Below are 22223 nucleotides of genomic sequence, written 5' to 3'. Positions count from 1 at the left end.
CTTTAGGGATCGACTTACTTCCTTGATTGTGTCGCCACCATGGATATGAACTTACTGATATTTCTACTCAGGGTAGGCTGGAGAACCAGTTCACAAACTATAGATATCTGAGTTACAAAAATACAGGATGGTTGGAGAACCAGTTCGCAAACCGCAAGTTCAGTTGGCGAACCGTAGTGAACTGAATTTTGTGAGTTGGATAAATAGGCTATTAGTTGATAAACCCAGATCACGAACTGTGGTCAACAGTGTTTGGTAGTCTAGTAGGGTCGGCGAACCAGATTCACGAACCGTAGCACCCTGACTCGTGAGAAATCCCTGCGGTTCACGAACCGTTGTACCAACTATCCTGGTTTATATTTTAGTGTATGCTTAAAGACTTATTTTCATAATATATTTAGCATTACTAGAACTCTCTTAAACACTTCTAAGATTTCATGGATCACTTAAATACTTATGTGTGCATATCATGGTTAAATTCTTAGATGTTTAAATAAACATCAAATAACTTTTAGTTCTTTGGCTAACTTGCAAAACCGAACAGTCATTATACACGCTTCTTTAACCGAACCTATGTGTATACTCTTCTATTGTATTTTGAAGACCTAAAGTGTTTGCTTGATTATCAAGTTATCTTAACGTGAATTCTAAGCCAACCTTTGAAAACTATAAACATAGATGCTCTTTTAATTGGGAAAATCAATCTCTGATACTTTGTGTCGTAGTTGATTCTAGAGTCGTCCTCTATTGACCTAGGTTTCCTCTGAGAAACATTATTATGTGTACGATTAAAAGACTTCGCTTTGGGGATTCGTGAATCCAGGTGCGACTATCTTTACCTTGATAGTTCGTGAATCCCGATCTTGCTTTTTTGTTATCGAGGTTTTCGTGATCTCTTTCAAGCAAGATAGATAGTAATTGCAAAGTTCTCTTCGTCTCAGACTTCGTGATTCCTAAAGATAGATATCTAAAGACTGATCTTAATTGATATTTCGAATCCACATTATTCTTGAGAGGTGGTTAAGAATCTAGGATGCTCTTCGGAAGTCGTAAGTTTCGGATTTGTGAGGTTTGCTAGTTTTGTCTATTGCAAACATATTTCTACACCTTGATATTTGATCTAAACATAAATCAAATAAGATTATATGTTAGAGACAGATTGGTTTCAAAAGTCTTCATTTCGGCTGAAGAAACTCTTAGGCTGTAAAAGACGTCATATAAGGGAATCAAGTGCGTAGAGCCTTGCGAGGTTCAATAGACGCAAGGAGCGTGATTGTAACTGAATCGCTTGGAGTGTGGGTTTGGTCCCAACCACATTTCTAGTTCGAAGTCTGAATGTGGGCTAGTGTCTAATACAGTATGGTGTTCAATCTGGACGAGGTCCCAGCATTTTTGTTCTATTGCGGTTTCCTCGTTAACAAAAATTTTGGTGTCTTGTGTTTTTCCTTTTCCTTTTCCGCATTATATTGTTTATGTTTATAATTGGATTTAGACAGGTTCATACGTGTTCAATCTAAGTAGATACCTTATATTAATTATAATCGATTATGATACTTGTTTCTTATATAATTCGTATCTTGAAAGATAGATAACAAGTTTAATCACTTGGAAGAATTTCGATTAGATTATTTGGATACGATTAGATTGATCTTGGATATTGATTTTTTTTGAGATCGTCCAAGTGCTCTGCTTAACAATCAGGTTCACGGACCTAGTGTCTATATACATACTGATTGAGTAGAAGTTGAGATATAAACTCTATATACATATTGTCAAGGATCATTCAGTTGGCCTGCTTGCTATTGTATTAATTTTTGTCTATAGAGGTTGTCTAACGAAAAAATTGGGTGTATTTGGTATCCCCTGCGTTTCCAAGAAGAATTATTAAGTAGTATCTTATTACATTACATATGAATTTTCAGAGCATCATGTAAGGAGAAGTGGATTATTATCTATGGGTTTTACCTATTTTGCAAAAGGAGTGAGTATTGACTAAGGGGGAGAACATATCACCGTAGTATTGCTTCGATGTTATGGTGCAATTGAACTTTCGGGAGGGTAACAATACTGTGTTTTTGTACAACAATTGATGAGTAGAGTGTGATTACCGCATTCTATCAAAGCTCTTTTTGAGTATTCTCATAAGTTTTTATTTCTACAGATCTTCAACAACAAAGGTGCCGAAGGAACACATGCAAAACCATAGAAGAACTTGAAATACGAGAATTCAAGACGCTTGTTGAATAACCTAGGAAATCAAGCATAGTGGATTGACAAATGAGGAGATTTTTAGAGCATTGTTCGGTTGAACCCACAAGTTTTGCTATATCAAACTTGATTCCAATATTAGATGGTCAAAACTATATCTTGATTTCTAGTCTACTAAGCTAAGTCTCAGACTAGGTTAGAATTTGGTAGTTGAGTATCAGCCATCACCCTTGAAGACTGAAGATAGATGAAGACATTTGGAGAACTTTTGTATCAGGTATGTGAAGACTAAACCAGTCTATTTTAATCACTATCTTACCATTCTATGTTTTTGAAACAATGTCGTATGACTTCTATTCGATTTACAAAGAATAAATTTCGAGTCAAGCTTGTCTTGTTAAAAATCTCAAAATATGATTCTAAGAAAAGATGTTCAACAATCCTTAACAATATTAGTTCTAAATAATTTATTGTGTGCATTAATTTGTGAATCAATTGAAAATTTCCCATGCTTTACGCGAGAATGTTCCAAACATCATAAAAGAGAAATATTGAACTTTCTGATATTTCTGCTCATGTTAGGTTGGCGAACCAGTTCGCAAACCATATATATCTGAGTTTCAGAAATACAGGAGGGGTGGCGAACCAGTTCGCAAACCGCAAGTTCAGTTGGGAACTGTTCACGAACCGTTGTGAACTGAATTTTGAAAGTTGGTATTATAGGCTGGCAGTTGATGAAACCGAATGACGAACCATGGTCAACTGTGTTCAGTAGTCCTATAGGGTTGGCGAACCCGGTTCACGAACCCTTGTACCCTGACTCGCGAACAAGCCTAACGGCTCACGAACCAGTTTAATTATCAGTATATGCTCAAAAACTTACTTTTAAAACATGTTTAGCATTACTAGAACTCTCTCAAACACTTATAAGACTTTACTGATCACTCAAACACTTATATGTGTGCATCATGATTAAATTCTTTGGTATTTAAATGAACATCAAATTTCTTTAGTTCTTTGGCATACTTTCCAAACCGAACAATCGATACACGGTTCCAGAACCGGTTCCTAGTGTATATTCTTCTATTGTATTTTCAAGACCTAAAGTGTTTGCTTGATTCCCAAGTTATCTTAGCTTGAATTCTAAGCAACCCCTGGTCTTTGAAAATCTACAAATAGAGATACTCTTTCAACTCCCTGACATTTTGTGTCCTTGTTGATTCTAGAGTCGTCTTCTATAGACCTAGGTTTCCTTTGAAAAATATAATTAGGTGTACGACTAAAAGACTTCGCTTTGGGATGCGTGAGGCCAGTTTCGACTATCTTTGCCCTGATAGTTCGTGTATCCTGATATTTCTTTTCTGTTATCGAGGTTTTGGTAATCTCTTTCAGACAAGATAGATAGTAATCACAAAGTTCTCTCTGTCTCAAGCTTTGTTTGCTCTCACGCTTCACCCCTTGGTCAAGAGAATTGCGACACAATGTGAGCTTGAATTACATGCCTGGTACCTGGATGATGGTACCTTGATAGGTGATTCCTTTATGGTTGTTAAGGCATTGAAGATAATCCAGGATGAAGGTGTTGTTCGGGGTTTACACTTGAACATAGATAAAACTGAGCTGCTTTGGCCCTCCCCTGATCCTAGAACTACGATAACTAGTGTTTTCCCTCATAATATTAGTAGGACGTCTAAAGAAGTGAAACTTCTGGGTGGTCTGGTTAGCCTCGATGCTCAATTCAACAAGGATTTGTTGGTCAGTAGAGTGAATACGACTATAGCTCTCATTGATGTTGTAGAGAATCTAGAAGACCCTCATGTGAATTATTATTGTTCAGAAACTTTGCGGGTGTCTCGAGGCTTTATTTTGCTTTACGTACTACCAAGCCAAAATATTTACTAGAAGCTCAAGATCTGTTTGACACGCGGTTGTTTCAATTCCTTAGATATATCATCACAGGGGATGGACCTGGCTATGGTATTCTTCAGCAGAGGCTATCTACTTTGTTAGAGCATTGCTCGGTCAAAATCGCATGCATTTCTATCTAAAGCATGTTTGTCAATGTTAGTGACCAAAACTATAAGTCTTGATTTCTATCCTATTTGTAGATGTCTCGGACTAGGACATAGATAGTGTAGTTGAGCTTAAATCTCTCGACGTTCATCTCTTGAAGACGAAGAACTACTAAGGGGAGCTTGTGGAACTTTTTCGACAAAAGGTATGTGGAGACTTGAACTTATCTATCACTTGGAAAGTCTTTTTCTATTATCTCCTATATTGAGACATAAGTCATGTTACGATATAGTTTTCTCTATACACATTTGAGATTTCGAGCTGAGTATATCTCGCTAACATATTTCTCGAAATATGTGTTGGTAAGATTTCGCTTCGACCAAGTTCATCTTATATCATGAGAAATTTCCGAGTAACATCTTACATGGTTTGTGTGACACAATCATTTGGTGTAAGACTTGGAAGGTTTCAATAATGATTATTTCAATATCTTGAAAATTGCTTTGATGTTGATAGCGTGTGAAAACGGCTATTAACATTATAGAAGAATGTTTCAATGATTGAAATAAAGAGTTGATGATGTAACCATCTTTGGATATAAGCATATATAGTGTGTTCGCACATTAGTGTATAAGTCCATAAACCGGAAGCCAAGAGTATGCATATGTGTGTATACGGATTTGGTGAAGGAGACAAGTTAAGTATGCGTACCCGTATGCATACTGGCAGAAGTTCTCAAACCAAGAATTTCTGCGGAGTTTGGGTTTGACAAAACTCACAAACCAGTCACCTTAAGTATGCGTACCCGTACGCGTACTGGCGGAAGTTTTTGAACCGAAAATTTCTGCTGAGTTTGGAAACTTCAGAAACTCAAAACCGGTTGCTTAAGTACGCATACCCATACACATACTTAAGCTGGTTACTTTGTCAAATCGGTCAAGTTCATGAACTTAAATATTTAAATCATAAGGAATGCAATCTTTGCAAACCGTGGCTATAATGTTCATGATTGATTCAAGTGAATCAAACCGATTTGATTTCAATTGTGTTTTCTAAACAATTGAACAACTCTTAACTAGTTTTTGAGTCATTTGAACTAGTTATGGTTAAGATGAATAAGGTTGATATGAGAGTAATCATATGGCTAACCTCGGTTAACTATTTGTGAACCAACATGGTGTACACGTTTAGGTACGGTTACATAAACCTAAATGAGGGTACATTTCATTTGTATGTAACAAGCTAATTTCGATCTAACGGCTAAAAGATATTATCTTGGTTGAATCAGGTTTTTCATCTAACAGTGATTATTGAATGCTTTGTGACCAAGGTAACTTGGATTGCAAACCCTGATTTGAAAACTATATAAAGGAGAACTCTAGCAACTGGAAAAACTAATCCCCACACCTTTTGTGTGTTACTAGTTGCATAACTAGAGTCGATTGTCCTTTAACCTTAGGTTTCTTCTCGAGACCCTGTAGGTTAACGAATTGAAGATTTCATTGGGATTGTGAAGCCAGACCCAGCTATTCTCTTTGAAGTTGTGTGATCTGATCTTGTTGTTTCTTTCGTCTTGAGTGCAATTGGAATAATCGGCTCGAGATTTTATATCTCCGATAGGAAAGATAGAAAAGTAATCACAAACAAACTTCGTCTCATCGTTTGTGATTCCGCAATAACTTGTTTCGCTAGTCGATTAAGTTTATTGTGAGGTGATTGATAATACTAGGCTGTTCTTCGGGAATATAAGTCTGGGTTATCAATTGGTTCCTGTTCACCTTGATTTTATCAAAAGACGGAACAAAACTCTTAGGTTTATCTGTGGAAGACAGATTTATCTATTACCGTTGACTTTTCTGTGTTATACAGATTTGTTTATTAAAGTCTTCGACTTTGGGTCGTAGCTACTCTTGGTTGTGGGTGAGATCAACTAAGGGAATCAAGTGCGTAGTATCCTACTGGGATCAGAGACGTAAGGAGCGCAACTGTACCTTGAATCAGTGAGGTTGATTAGGGTTCAACTACAGTCCAGACCGAAGTTAGTTTGTAGTAGGCTAGTGTCTGTAGCGGCTTAATACAGTGTGGTGTTCAATCTGGACTAGGTCCCGGGGTTTTTCTGCATTTGCGGTTTCCTCGTTAACAAAATTCCGGTGTCTGTGTTATTTCTTTTCCGCATTATATTTTTTTATATAATTGAAATATCATAGGTTGTGCGTTAAGATCAATCAATTAGAATATCCAACCTTTGGTTGTTGATTTACATTGATTGACACTTGAACATTGGTCTTTGGTACCGTTCAAGTAATTCCTCTTATATTCAATAAGGCTCTCAGATTTCTATTTGCTGATTGCGGATTGAATTAAGAGTTAGAGATATTAAACTATTTGATATACTTTAATCTAGATTGAGCCTGACTGTCTAGTTGATTCTCTAGAAAGTGTATTGGAGTAAGTCCTCTCATATTGCCAAACGAATTGTTGGGTATGGTTGTTGTACCCCCGCATTTTCATACTTTACCTTTCAAACATTGAGGCATGGGTATTTACTCTCTACAAGACACCAAACATTATTGTTATCTTGCTTCTTGTCTGTAGACTCTGGATTTGCAGTCCACCATTTTAAGGAGTACTAGTATTAACGGTAATAGTCCTTCTCTCCTGCACGCTATGGATTCCTTCAATTTTGTGTGTGTGGGGTTGTCTCTCCTATATCCACTAGTAGTTTTGCCACCCATTCTATTAACTCCTTGGCAACTATCTACTTTGAGGCTGTTACGAAGAGCATACCCACCAATTATTTTATGTTAGAACGGGATTCTGTACTATGGCATTGTAATCAAACAAAACATGCATGGGATTTTCTGGTGGTGATTCCCATTATGGTACTCAACCAATGTATTGGTGCCAGGCAATTTAATTCAGTGCTCCAGTATAGGTTTGGGATCCCCCTTTTTGAGGTGGATGGTGCCTGTCCCTTCTGCAAAGGGGATATGGATATTTTTGGAGATCATGCCCTACATTGTGCCGAAGTTGGACTTAAGTTTAGACATGATTTAGTACGTGATATTATCGCTGACATGTGTTTCCGAGCAGGGGTCCCAGCTAGAAAGGAGGCTGACTTGGTTTTTCTCTCTAATAAAGGTACCGCTTTGAGACCGACTGATATACTCGTACATAATTGGGATAATGGGAGTGACATGTGTTTTGATGTGACTGGTAATTCACCTTTTACTGGTGGTGGAGTCCGCTCCTTTTCACCGAGAATTGCTATCAAGAATGTTGTTTCTAAGAAAAATACCAAGTATTTGGAGAAGTGTACGACACAAGGCTTTGGTTTTGGGGTGCTTTCCTTTACCACTTTGGGGGAGCTTGGTGATGATACCACGGATTTTATGAAGCGTTTACGGAAATATATTGCTAGTTACGATGCTAATGCACATGTTGGAGATTTTGTTTTTCATAGGTTAGGAGTTGTTATTCCAAAGGGGGTTGGAGCTCAGCTTGTTGCTCGGCTTCCGACTAATTTTTTATCGGATGATAACCTTTCTGAGATGTAATTTCCCATCTTTTGCCTTAAAAAAAAGATAGATATGTGAAAACTGATCTTAATTGATCTTTTGAAGATTGTTCTTGAGAGGTGGTTAAGAATCTAGTCTGTTCTTCGGGAGTCATAAATTCCGGATTTGTGAGGTTTGCTAGCTTGTCTATTGCAAACAGATTTCCTGACATTGATCTTTGATCTAAACAAAAATAAGATAAGCTTATTTGTTAGAGGCAGATTGGTATCAAAAGTCGTCACTTAGGTTGAAGGAACTCTTAGGATGTAAAAGACGTCACCTAAGGTAATCAAGTGTGTAGAGCCTTGCGAGGTTCAAGAGACGTAAGAAGCGCGACTGTAACTGAATCTCTTGGAGGGTGGATTCAGTCTCAACTAAATTCCAGTCTGAAGTCTGATAGTAGGCTAGTGTCTGTAGCGGCTTAATACAATATGGTGTTCAAATATGGACGAGGTCCTGGGTTTTTCTGCTATTGCGGTTTCCTCGTTAACAAAATTTCCGGTGTATTTGTTTTACCTTTTCCGCATTATATTATTTATTTTATAATTGGATTTGCACAGTTCGTACGTATTCAATCTAAGTAGATAGGTCCTCTTAATTATAACCGATTACGAGACTTGTTTCTTGTAGAATTCGTATCTTGAAAGATAGATAACAAGTTTAATTACTCATAAGAATTCCAATTGGATTATTTGTATTCGACTAGATTGATCTCGGATATTTATTTTTGAGATCGTCCAAGTACTCTTCTTAACAATCAGGTTCACGGACCTTGTGTCTATGTACATACTGATTGAGTAGAGGTTAGAGATATAAAATCCATATACATATTGTCAAGGATCATTCAGTTGGTCTACTTGCAATTGTATTAAGTTTTTTCCATACATGTTGTCGAACGAAAAAGATGGGTGTGTACTTGGTACCCCTGTGTTTTCAGTCTCTTCAAGATAGGTCATAAACTACCAGAAATCTGGAGTTTATTTTAGTGAAAAGTTCAAAATAAACATTGTAAAATCTTAGCTAGAATTCTTAAAGTTAATAGGATTACTAAAACTGATACCTACCTAAGTACCCCTCTTTTCTTTAATAGAAATATAAAAGCTTTAACTATCAAAACATGTAAGATAAAGTCTACAACAGAGTTCAGGGATGGAAAGCTAAGATTTTATCCCAAGAAGGTAGGACAACTCTAATTAGGTATGTCACTAATGCTATGCCAATGTTCCAAATGATGTGTTTTTCTTTGCCTGAAAAACTCTAGACATACATGATGCCTTACAGATGGAATTTTGGTGGCAAAAAATAAAAACAATAGAGGAATTTACATAAAAGTATGGGATTTCGTTTGCATTATCAAATCTAGTGGAGGTCTCGGTATTAAAATCCTCATAAGTTCAACCTAGCTCTTATCACTAGACTAGCATGGAGGATAATTGATTATCCAGATAAACTTATGTCATTCTTAGATATAAGTACTTTCCTAATTATGATCCTCTAAATTATAAGAAAAAATCAGCCAGGTCCTGGGTTTGGACTAGCATTTGCAAACGAATTGACATTATTAAAGAAAATCATAATTGGAAAATAGGAAATGGAATGAATATTAGTGTTTGGAATGACAAACGGCTTCCTAATGGTGGGATTCCAAAACCTGGTACAAGTCCTTTAGGTAATCTTAAAGTCTCTGACTTAATTGATGATCAAGGTGAATGGAACTTTAACTTGATGTATAATATGTTTGATAATAATACAATCCAAGAGATTAAAACTTTAGAACCTAACAGTAATATTACAGGAAAAGATTGTATTAAATGGGTCGGAACTCTTGATGGTAGTATATCAGCTAAATCTGCCTATAACTATTTGTTCAACATAAACCACCTGGACAGTAAAATTGAATGGTTTGATATTTGGAAGCTTAAACTATCTCTAAAGTTCATATTTTTCTTTGGAAAATTTTAAGTAAATGTCTGCCAGTCAAGAAGAGACTTGGGAGATAAATTGTTCTTTGTGCAATAAGCTAGAGAATGAAAGTACCGATCATCTCTTCTTAAAATGTCCTTTATCTGAGGCCATCTAGAGAGGTCTATCTTTATCTTCTATGTTCTACAATGCTTCTTCTTTAAATTTCAAAAATTGGTGTCTATTGTGGTTAAAAGATAAGAACGTCTGGGAAACTTATGCTTATATGCTTTGGTATATACAGAAGTATAGATGTAGTGTTGTCTTTAACGATATCAAACCTAACCCAGAAGATCTCATTAGGACTATACAAAAAGAACTTCCGAGTTTTCTTAGGAGTCAAGGAATATCTTCCGGAGATCTTAAAAAGATTAGAGACTGTGATTGTGCTCGTTGTGGTTGTAAATTTTCTAATTAAAACTCTAGCAATAATGTTCACTATGTAATATTTGATGCTGCTTCCAGGAAGAACAGTAAGTCTATTAGGATATGTAAGTCAAGTCAACAAGACTTGACCATCTCTAGCCAATGTATAAATACTCCTCCCCTATGTTCTTGTAAACTACCGAAACAGTTTTATTCAATAATACACATTTAATATCCTGTAATAACTTTCTCATGGTATCATTGAGGTCGGTCCTGAAAATTTCTCTGTAATAAATTTTTTAATAATTTTGTCTGAGAATTCTGTGTTCTTCTTACAGATCAAATACGTTTTTCATTCAATTTACTGATCTTCTGTTAAACTCTTGGTTCTGAAATTTATCATATGTTCATCTATTGGATCTTGAGATCTTGATTATGTTATCTTTATCTCTACAATAACAATTTCTTTCAACTATGTCGGTTACTAGATCAACGATGAACAATACTTCCAATTTACAATCTAATTTGAATCAAGATGATGGTGCTATACCTTCCGCTGCTGATGTTTCAACTAATGGAGATTCAAGCTACTTTGCTTTACCTTTCAATAATATAGGTAATTTTATCTCATCAAAATTAGATCATACAAATTTCTTGATTTGGCGTGATAAATTTGAATCAGTTCTTATTTCTACGGATCTTTATGGTTATGTGAATGGTGAGATTGTGGAACCCCCTTCTAAGGTTATTGTTAATGGTGTTAAAATTGTTAATCCTAGATGGATTTATTGGATAAAGGCATATCGTTTTGTTGTGAGTTGTCTGAAAGCAACATTTACCCCAACAATTTCAGGGGATGTTCTTGGAATGACTTCTGCTCGCCAGATATGGCAATATCTTGAAGCTAGTTTTAGGTCTCAATTTGGTGCAAGACGTAATTTGCTTCGTAATCAATTACATGGGTTAAGAAGAGGATCTCAGTATGTTAGTGATTTCTTGCATACTTTGAAGACTATTATTGATTCTCTGGCAGCAATTAATGACAGAGTATCTGATGTTGATCTTATGATGTATGCCCTTAATGGTCTTGGTAGAGATTATGACACTTTTGTTATAGATGCTCAAAATCGTGAATCACTTTATACTTTTGGTGAATTGAAGGCTAGGATGTTAACTCATGAGCAGTGGCTTAAAGTTCAACATCATGATCAAGAAGCTGGTTCTAGTTTTGATACAACTAATCCAACAACTTTCTATGGGAAGAATACTCATAATGGTGGTAAAAATGGTAAAGGCAAATCAAAGAATTTCAAGAATAATGGTTCAAATGGTTCTATTTCAAAGAATGGGTCTTCTTTCAAGAGTGGTGCTAGGTCTACTAGTTCTAGTGAAGATATTTCTGATGGAACTGCAAGAAGACCATTTGTGGATTTCTCTACGGTAGAATGTCAAATATGCAGGAAAACTGGTCATGCAGCAAGTAGGTGCTTTTTTAGGTGCCATCCACCAGTTACCAATGCCAATACCCAGTCTTCTAATGCTGCTAGTGTACAAAATGTGGAGCAAGCTTTTAGTGGTGTTCAAGTTAACTCAGCTATGTGTGATGATCCTTCTAGTGCTGCTTCTACAACTTGGATTTCTGACTCAGGGGATTCTCGACATATGACTGGTGAATCAGCAATTCTGCATAATACTTCTGCGTATAATGGATCAGACAATGTGGTTGTTGGTGATGGTAATACCCTTGCTATTTCTCAAACTGGTAGTTCTATACTTAATACTTCTACTGCAAAGTTTAAACTAGATAACATCTTATTAGTACCAGAAATAGCTCAGAACTTATTGTCAGTTGCTCAATTTACTAGAGACAACTGTTGCCATTTTGTCTTTGATCCTTGGAGTTATGAAATTAGAGATTTAAGTTCTCACACAATTTTGGCTCAGGGTAGAATGGTCAATAACTTGTATCCCGTTCATAATTTATCTTTTAGCTCAAATTCTCAATTTATTTACATCTTTCTCTACTATGCTTGCTTCTTCTTCTGTTTGGCATAATAGATTAGGTCATCCAGCTAAGAAAATTGTCCATTATTTGAGCTCTAATAAGTCTATTACTCTTAATTCTGAATCCTCTGATTCTCTTTGCCATCCATGTAAAATTGTCAAAAGTAAAAGACTTCCTTTTCATCTTTCTGACACTCATGAATCAAATCCTTTGTCTCTTATTCACTGTGATGTTTGGGGACCATCACCAATTTCTTCTTTTGTTGGTTATAAATACTATATAGTTTTCATAGATGATGCCAGTAGATTTCACTGGATTTATCCAATGAAATTAAAAACTGATGTTTTACAGTGCTTTACACATTTTAAATATCTTACTGAAAATATTTTTTCTACAAAAATTCTTTGTTTTCAAACTGACAATGCTTGTGAGCTTGCCAAAGGTGTTTTTAAACAATTTTTAGACTCAAATGGTATTCAACACGGATTGTCTTGTCCTAATACTCCTGATCAGAATGTCCTTGCAGAAAGAAAGCATCGTCATATCATAGAAATGGGTAATACTCTTCTTTTTCACTCATCTTGTCCTAAGTTTCTCTGGTTTGATGCATTTCTTACTGCAACTTTTGTTATAAATAGAACACCTACACTTGTTTTATCAATGAAATCCCCTTATGAGGTTCTTTTTCATGATTAACCTGATTATTCTATTTTACCTGTTTTTGGTTCAACATGTTTTCCTTATCTGGGTCATTATAGAACAGACAAATTGTCTCCAAAATCAGTTAAATGTGTTTTCATTGGTTATAGCCCTATGCATAAGGGTTATAGATGTTTTGATCATGTCTCTAAAAAGATACATATTTCACGACATGTTATTTTTGATGAAAATTCTTTTTATTATGCATCTGCAACACCTTCTGTTGTTTCTTCTTCTAGTGATGCTCCTCTTATTCAATCTCCTTCAGAATCTTCAGATTCTGCTTTTCTTCCTTCTACTTCTCACAATCCTGTTGTCACTAGGTCTATGAGTGGTATTTCAAAACATAAACAATTTCCTGATTTTGTTCTTAATCATTCAGTTAAACATCCACTTCCTCATGCATATACTTGTTTATTGGACCATATTTCTGAGCCAAAATCTTTCAAGGAAGCTTCAAAAATTGTACAATGGGTAGGATCAATGACAGATGAATTTGAAGCTCTGCAACTAAATGAGACATGTACTTATGTTAAGCCTGAACAACACATGAACATTCTTGGTTGTAAGTGGGTCTACAAAGTTAAACTTAAGGTTGATGGAACTGTAGATAGGCTTAAATCTAGACTGGTTGCTTTAGGTTACAATCAACAGGATGGAGTTGATCTTGGAGAGACTTTTTCACCAGTTGTTAAAACTACAACAGTAAGAGTAGTTCTTACTTTAGCAGTCACTAATGGTTGGACCGTAAAACAATTGGATGTATTTAATGCATTTATGCATGGATATTTTTCTGAAGATGTATACATGAAACAACCTCCAGGTCCTATTAATCCTGATTTTCCTAATCATGTATGTCATTTAAAGAAATCCTTATATGGACTGAAGCAAGCACCAAGGGCTTGGTTTCAGAGATTCAATTCTTTTTTATTACAATGTGGTTTTACAAAATCTAAAAATGATCATTCTATGTTCACTTATACAACTGAGTCTGATATGCTGGTTCTTTTGCTGTATGTGGATGACATTTTGCTCACTGGTAGTTCTGATTTTCTTATTCAAAAACTGATTGTTGCATTAAGTAAGGAGTTTGATATGAAGGATTTAGGAAATCTTCATTTTTTTCTGGGTATTGAAGCTTCTAGAACCGATGATGCTACTGACACAACAAAAATATACTTCAGAATTGTTAAGTAAAGCTCAGATGCTTGAGTGTAAACCATGTGATACACCTGTTGCCAAGGGTAAAATGTGCTCAATTAATGATGGAGTGTTGTTGGCTGATCCTTTAGAATACAGAACAATTGTTGGGAGTCTTCAATACTTAACCCATACAAGGCCTGATATTTGTTATAGTGTCAACTATGTATGCCAATTTATGCATGCTCCCACAGATCAACATATGTTGTTAGTCAAGAGGATTTTAAGGTATCTTAAAGGAACTATATGTGCTGGTATTTCTTTGCATAAGGGGGATATTCATTCTTTGCTAGCATACACTGATTCCGATTGGCTGGTTGCCCAGATACAAGAAGGTCAACCTCTGGTTATGTGGTATTCATGGGTACTTATTTTATTTCTTGGTCTTCAAAGAAACAACCTACAATTTCTAGAAGTTCAGCTGAAGCAGAATATAAATGTCTCACCTCAGCTGCTGCAGAGTTACAATGGCTCACTTACATTATGTCAGAACTGCAAATTTCTGTTTCATATCCTCTACAAATTAAGTGTGATAATCAAAGTGCTATATGTCTGGCTTCTAATCCTGTGGAGGTAGATTATCATACCATAAGGGAACTAGTTGAAGATGGATCTCTCAGGGTTGTTCATGTCATTTCTGAAAAGCAGTTGGCTGATATTTTCACAAAAGGACTGTGTTATCCTACATTCTCAAGACTATTGTCTGGTTTACTTCATTTTCCTGCTACAACTACTGATGTTTCTTCTGCCAATATTGTTACTTCTACAACTACAGATACTACTACTTCTTCTGCTGCTGCTACTACTTCTACACTTGCTGATGCTGGTTGAGATATGTTTTTACTTTGATTCTTGTTGAGTTTTTTAGCTCTTTACATATTGGCTCTTGTTGAGCATATGTCTGTTATTTCCTCACTCTGGTCCTTGTTGGATGAGTGTTCTTGTTTTCTTTTTGGCTCTTGTTGAGCATTTGTGTTTTGTTTTCAGTTTCAAACTGTTACTGTGTCTGCCCGTATGAGGGGAGTGTATTAGGATATGTAAGTCAAGTCAACAAGACTTGATCATCTCTGGTCAATGTATAAATACTCTTCCCCTATGTTCTTATAAACTACCAAACTACCGAAACTATTCAATAATACACATTTAATATCCTGTAATAACTTTCTCAAAGTCTTTTGCTTTCGCCATTATTTTATTGGATGGAAAAGGTCTAATTTACAGTTTTGCGGGTGGCTTAGAGTACTGCTCCAGTTTAGACGAAGCAGAATCCAGGGCTTACAGAGAAGCTTCGAGATAGACCGGAAATTATGGAATAGATAGTGGTCCTCGTCAATAATAATGTAAACATTACCGGAAATTATGGAATAGATAGTGGTCCTCGTCAATAATAATGTAAACATTATTAATGCTATGAAGAAGAATCATTTTGCTTTATATTGGAGAAGTAAAGCTATTTTGTATAGAGCAACAATTCTTTTGCTTAACAATTCTTTTGCTTACTCTTCTTACTCCTTTAATAGAAGGAATTGTAATGATATCGGATAGTTTAGCCAAGCATTTGAATAAGTTTACTGATATGTCTGTAGATTCCAAACCATGGGAAAAAAATTAGGAAAGTTCTCTTTTCTTAAAAGCATTTGTAAGAATCATGTAATTGCTTCTAGTTTTAATGCATTGGCCTTTTATAAAAAAAAATGATAATATATTTATAGCCACTGATCGCCTGATCCAAAGAAAAGTGGATTAGGAGAGACATTGTCATAAAACTGATCCCTTATCTGAAAGGGATAGTACACACAGACAACAGTGCCAAAATTTTGAAGTAACATAAATCACATTTTTCCCTTCCAGAGGAGAATCCTTCCTATAAACAAAAATTACAGTTACAACCACGATGCCCCTATTAGTTCTTAAACTCGTTAAAAGATGGAATCCAGATAATGATTACAGTGCCGCCTGTTGTACTCCATTAAACTTCCATACGTTCTATCCGCTACCCCAACAAATAACGCCTCTGTATCTGGACTGAACGAAATTCCAGCAATCTCACCGAACAGATCGATCTCCTGAAATTTGTTGAACCCAGAATTCGTATCATAAAGGTGCACAAAATCAGCCGGTTCAGCCATGGCCATAAACCTTCCATCTGATGTGAACTTTATCGCTCTTATTGCTCCCATCCTTCCTGTTAAAACATCAAGCGATTGCGATAAATTTCTCACATCCCAAAGCCTACAGGTTTTGTCTTGGTTCCCGGTGGCTAGAATTCGTCCATCTGGATGCCACGCAGATGAAAATGAGTAGTCCATGTGGCCTTTCAAGTTCCCTAATGTCTGCGGAAGAGTTCAAAAGACTTTCAATTATTATTCTCCCCGGGAGGCGAAAATGTGTCAATACTTCATGATCAAAAGTAGATGTTACCTTCCCGTTCTGGATATCAGCAATCACACAATCGGTGCTGTCCCCGAGAACAGCAAATTGTTTACCATCAGGACTAACAGAGATGTTCTGCAAAACAAAGGAAATGTCTGCCATTATCAGATTTTAAGCTTTTATTACTCAAGACATAGTATTAGCCACATATCACTCCCAGGAAAACAGTTGTGGTAGAATACTTGAAATATAAGCCCTTCGCAAGGTACCTGCATTGACAGACCAGGAGAAGGAAAATTGATTAAGCTTCGCGAAGGTTTCAGCGTCGAAGATCCTAACTTGTGCGTCGTTGTTTGCAGCCATCACGCGGACTAAGCCACTGAACATTTATTTTTGTTAAACCTCGTAACCAGCAATCACACATTTCTATGTACAGCTTTCAGGCCACAGTTTATGTATGTATATACACGTGTGTGCATGCGCATGGGTGTACAGTTTTTAGGTTCTTGCCTGGGGCTTTGGTAGATATCAACAGAATTGGTAATAGCCGTGTCGTCGCTTGTTATCTTCGTACAAAATTCGATGCCAGAACGGTTCAGATGCTGGTGAATACGATAACTGTGAGTAAATTGCTAAACAAAACCCCATAAGTTTGTATGATAAATTTTTAGTTCACATTACCTTACAGACAAGCTCCCCATGAAAACCACCAGCCGCCATAAAATTGTCTTTCACAGCCATGGTGCTTATCTGTACCCTTGACAGTGACTGAGCTAGAGATCCAGGTTCTTTCTGTGACAGTTGTCACCACCAATTAGACTTGAGATACACGGGATGCTTAAAATAAAATCCCTATTCTTCCAATGAAACACAAATCCTACTTACCATGGTTGGGGCTATTGGTCCAGCAACATTGAGCACTTCCTTGCCCCTTCGGAGCAAAGCGGACCACTGCATAACGGAGTAATTCTGCAACAGATATACATCATGTTTCGATGTCGCCCACAACAGATTCCGGAGCTGTCCAAGAAAAACCAAAGGGAAGCCAGTTGATGAACAAACATTCCCATAAAACTAAAACTAACAAGGAAAAGATAATTTTGTCACAGGAGTAAGACGAAGTAAGATGTGAGAAACAACATTGGCAACTTAGAATACATAGCAGCACAGAATTTAGACCAGCGAGCTAAATCATTGTATGTCCACAGAAATTGGCAGGCAGTTGTTGTTTGATTTGGTCAAAACATCTCCACTCGTACATTTAATAACAAACTTCTAGGGCTTTGGAAAGTGATTTCAATGTTAACCAGATTTCGTTGTAAACGAGCAGGATTGTATTATGGAGGAAGCCTGGTCTACCATAAGCAGGTAAATGTGAACTACTCCAAGTATGACATCCTATGTAAAGCACAAATTTATCTTCCATAAACACACTCCCGCAGATTCCTGCTTATGGAACTAATTACAGGCTAAAATCATCGCTCCGTCACAGATATAATTGATTCCTATATCTTTTAAGAGGATTCGCAGTCTATGAGACTGCTTCAGTCACCTTCTTAGTTTCACAATAATATTGTGCGAGGCAACCAATGCAACCACAAACATAAAAACATAACCAGATGCAAGTAAGTTACTAACGAGACAATGCATTCAGAGGGGAACAAGTAAACCATGCAGCAAGCAAGACTATGCGATGAGATCCTGTACTATGACAATTGTAATTTTAAGCAACTAGTAAGTTTATCCTGTACAACATTCATAAGAAATAGATTAGTCCAGGCCACACTGAAATCGGAACGAGCACCGAGGAATCTCAGCCTGCCTCCTTCATGACCCATGCACATTGGGTACATAAATCTTTACATGACCTGTTAAAGGCTAAGATAATTTCCTATCATACCATATGTGCTTAAGCGTGCCTCCCGCCGCCTGCTCAGAACGCCGACCTGCTTTTAATGCTGAAAGAAGAGAAAAGTGCATCCCCCTAAACGACAGATAGGAGGGGTTAAAGCCACAATACACTGCGAAACCGCAACAATAAAACAGTGCAACTACATATTATTTTCCGCAAATAAGCAAATGTTAAAGCCCATGCACAAAAAAAAAAAAAAAAAAAAAAAAAAAAAAAAGAATAGAAGAGAGACAACATTACAAACATCCGAATGCAAACTAAAAACTAAATGTGATTTGTAATTTAACTGAGGAATCATAAACACGGATAATTTGAGCTTCAGAACCAACATCAAAACAGCAAGAAATTGACGTCAAAGATTCAGTAACTACAGCAAAAACACTAAACAATTCTAAAAGATCGTCCAAGATTATTGCCACTAAAAGATCGTCCCCGGTGTATGTCCTCAGAGTTACATTGATTAAAAACGACTTGATGTATGAAACCAAATGCAACGACAAAAAAGAAGAAGCACCCTACACGCATTTCAGCTTATGAATAATCAGATAATTATAAAGAGAATCAATCAATTCAAGTAATTTAGGTGTCTCAGTTCTTTTAAATTTGATGGACACCTTGTGTCAGCATAGATTAAACTTTGAGCAGTCACACATGTTATAACCAATTAAAGACAATTACATATCTACTAAATAATGATCAACTGCACCGAGTAAAATCTGACACGACGATTGCATCTATACCTTCCCAGGAATACTGTTATGCTTAAATAACAGATCTACAGTTGCATGTAAAAACTGCCGAAAATGCTAACAAGTATGCATAGAGAAAGACATGCAAAACTACGAAGACTACTAAAGCATGTGTAACCAACTTAAAGGCCAGGAAATTATCTACAGCCACAAACGTTAAATCTGAACAATCAAGATCATAACCTAACAGCATTATAACCTTTCATATCAACCTTCCCTGGCTCAAGAAAGGATAAACATGAAAACAACAATATGTTCCAGTTAAGGAACACCATTAGAAAAGTCTAAATAGTGTAAAAAGTAAAACCATGATCATGATAAGGAGGAAAACTAAGTAGAGATTTATGTTAGGGCGTTGATTACTTGCTGAAGAGAGGAAAGAACAGAAGCGATAGATAAATGCAAGTATTGTAAAGGAATAGAAAAACAAAAAACTAAATTTGATGTACTTTATACAAGTAACCAGAATGTAAAAGACCAATCAGTATCGCAAGAGCAAAAAAAGTATGCGTTGATTGTCAGAAAAATTTAGTTAAACCACGTATACAAGGACAACATGGAAGGTAGAAACGAGATTTTTACCTGGAAATGCACAATGGTTGATTTGACAAGTCTCGTATTGAACTGGAAATCATAGAAAGTGTTCCCCTTATCAACCTGCTTGCATTCCTGGTAGAAATAACAATTTTAGACCTGAGTGCATTTGGACTGGTTTAAGACTGATGATATTTAAAAAAGAACCCAGGCCAACTAAGGATAAAAAGAATTCAAAAAAAGATGCTGTCTCTATTCATCCAGATAGCGAACTATCCTGACCAATAGAATGAGATACGCCATTGAAAGCAAATTGCATTTTCTAAGTAAAGCTTGACACCCATCGTGCTCAATTAGGCCCTCCAAAACTTAAATCATGGCCAAAGCCAAATTTGTTTCGAGAGTTTTCAGTCGATTTCCCAGCAGACCCGAGAATCATTGATTTCTGAATGCTGATTACATGTACCATTCTTGGTAAGCAGGATAAGGGCAAATTTGAATACTGCTGAACTGCATATGTTGGGAATATCACTTCCTTGTACAAATTGCTTACAGTTATTAGCCATGAGAAGTATTAGTTATGTCACTAGTATAATAGGAGGGGAGTGAGATGAACCCCCAAAAGAAGCAGTCTAATTGTTGCTCTTATTGGTTGAAAAATAATATCTACAGCACTAAAGCATCTTAAACCAAATCACCCTATTTTTTATGTGCACAGTAGGCACATAGACCTCTACTGTTGATGACAAAATAATCCCAAAGAAGAGACCCACTAAAAAAAAAAGGAGATATTATCATGATTTTCATAAAGGTGTGTACAGAATCCCATTAACTAAAGGAGATGTTCACAAATCTTAAAAATTTACTTAAACGGATACCTTTTAAAAGTAAATTAACACCAAAAGCATACAAGAAAAGGAAGAGAAAATGAAAAACTCAAAAAAAAATAAAAATAGAAAAATAATTAAGGTGAGTGAAACAAAAAAGGACCTTGTAAAGCTGTGGAGTAGTAGTATCAGTTCGAGATAGATTCTGGAAATTCTTATATTGCTTTAGTCGGTTCTGTCGGTACTTATCCCTATCAAAATTAAATCTTTCCCATGGAATTCCTTGAATATCCTTTCCATTGCGAGCTTCATAAGCTGTAGTATCAGTCTTTTGCTCATTCTGTCAGATTCCAACCCAAATCTATTAAAAAAATAGGTACTCAAGACTCGAAAAGGTTTTCGTAATATTGGAGTATACACACATACCATGTTGAAAACATCCACATCATCTGAATCTCGATTGTTCATCTGTTGCCCAAATTCTTCAAAAGGATTATCTTCAAAATCATTTATGTCATAGATATCATCATTATTCGAGTATTCGAAATCATCGTTGTGCTCGAATTGTGCCATATTGGTTTCTTTCTGTAGTCAACAGAGCTTTAATCAGTAATTGAAAAAACTTTGACGGATCAAAATTTCTGAACAAAACAATTTGAAATGAAGAAAGTGAATAAGTCGCAACAGTAACTAGAAATGGATACCTTACTATGAATCTTCGACAGAAACGGGAGTAGAGTAGAGTAGAGAGATTAAGACTGTACGATCTTCACTGTGGTGTTTGATTTTGGAAAAAGAATTATATTTGTGTTTGAATTTCTGAGAAGAGTGGTTTGGAGAAAAAAGATTGACAAAACCCTTGTTGTGGATATATAGAGAGTCCAAGTTAGTAGTGGGTCCTACAACGGATCCACCTCCCGCTCAAATTGCAACCGGTCGTAAAAGTCTGGGGATGACTTGTCTTCTACCACTAGTGCACAATGTTCAATGCCTGATATACCGGTGCTGAACAGACAGCTGTATGTAAGCAAAACCATAGTTTTAGCACTAGACGACGATAAGAAAACAGTGGCTCCATACGGAGCTAAAGACGAAGGATTCACAAGCTCTGGAAAAACAAGCCATGAGACACGTGGTTAGCTTTTTTGTATATGGTCTGAGTCATCCTCGATGCAGCACAACTTAACACGTGTGCTGAATCAGCAACTTAACCTCGTACGTGTCAGATTAGGTACGAAAAGGATAGCGGTTGAGCTGCACCGTTGACTAACCGTAATTTCTTAGTACGGTTGATGAATTTAGTCCTAAATCCTGTAGTATGTATGTAATATGTTCTCCAAATATACACGGAATTCTAGTCGGTCGTTTGGGCGGTCATAAAATGGGACCGTGGATATAAACTTATTCAAATGTTTGGTTGTTGGATGAAAACGACTTCATGTTGTGAGATGATCCAAATATTTTTCTTTCAAAAATAATCCAAATATTTGGGCCCACCTACCGGTCAATCTTTTTTGTCAAATGATGGGTAACACAAATTTTGAATTTCACAAAAAAAATTGAAAAGGAATATTCTTAAAAGATTCCTGTCACATTTTTGGTTACTTTTTCATTAGATAGAATTATCCCTCAGTGTTCAAATCAAAAGACCAGTATATCCTTTACCATCTAGTCGTTCACATCAACACGACCATAACTAGCTGCACCGACAAACCAGTGACACCACCAAATTCATACACCATTATTCACCGTTACCATTTACCATCACCGATAGCTCCTCCGCCACCAAATATGACGAATGACGTGATGTTGCTTTTT

General features: G+C 36.3%; 1 protein-coding gene across 2 annotated transcripts; it reads right to left on the bottom strand.

Moving 5' to 3' along the window:
• Positions 1–15695: 15695 nt before the first annotated feature.
• On the bottom strand, positions 15696–21340 carry LOC113331957 (uncharacterized WD repeat-containing protein C2A9.03-like). 2 transcript variants are annotated; one of them, XM_026578598.1, is made up of 10 exons: positions 21110–21337; positions 20832–20990; positions 20569–20745; positions 19627–19713; positions 17269–17403; positions 17065–17175; positions 16894–16985; positions 16657–16762; positions 16432–16518; positions 15696–16343 (listed from the first exon to the last, which is right to left on the bottom strand). In XM_026578598.1, exons 2-10 carry the CDS (start codon positions 20976–20978, stop codon positions 15930–15932), a joined length of 1356 nt encoding a protein of 451 aa, XP_026434383.1. In that variant the 5' UTR covers positions 20979–20990; positions 21110–21337; the 3' UTR covers positions 15696–15929. The 2 variants fall into 2 exon arrangements, 1 of the variants encoding a protein (XP_026434383.1); XR_003351240.1 differs by having other exon boundaries at positions 15950–16343; positions 16653–16762; positions 21110–21340.
• Positions 21341–22223: the final 883 nt, after the last annotated feature.

This window comes from Papaver somniferum, unplaced genomic scaffold (genome assembly GCF_003573695.1).
Source record: "Papaver somniferum cultivar HN1 unplaced genomic scaffold, ASM357369v1 unplaced-scaffold_128, whole genome shotgun sequence".
Taxonomy (NCBI): domain Eukaryota; kingdom Viridiplantae; phylum Streptophyta; class Magnoliopsida; order Ranunculales; family Papaveraceae; genus Papaver; species Papaver somniferum.
This window is presented reverse-complemented; position numbering and strand designations above follow the sequence as displayed.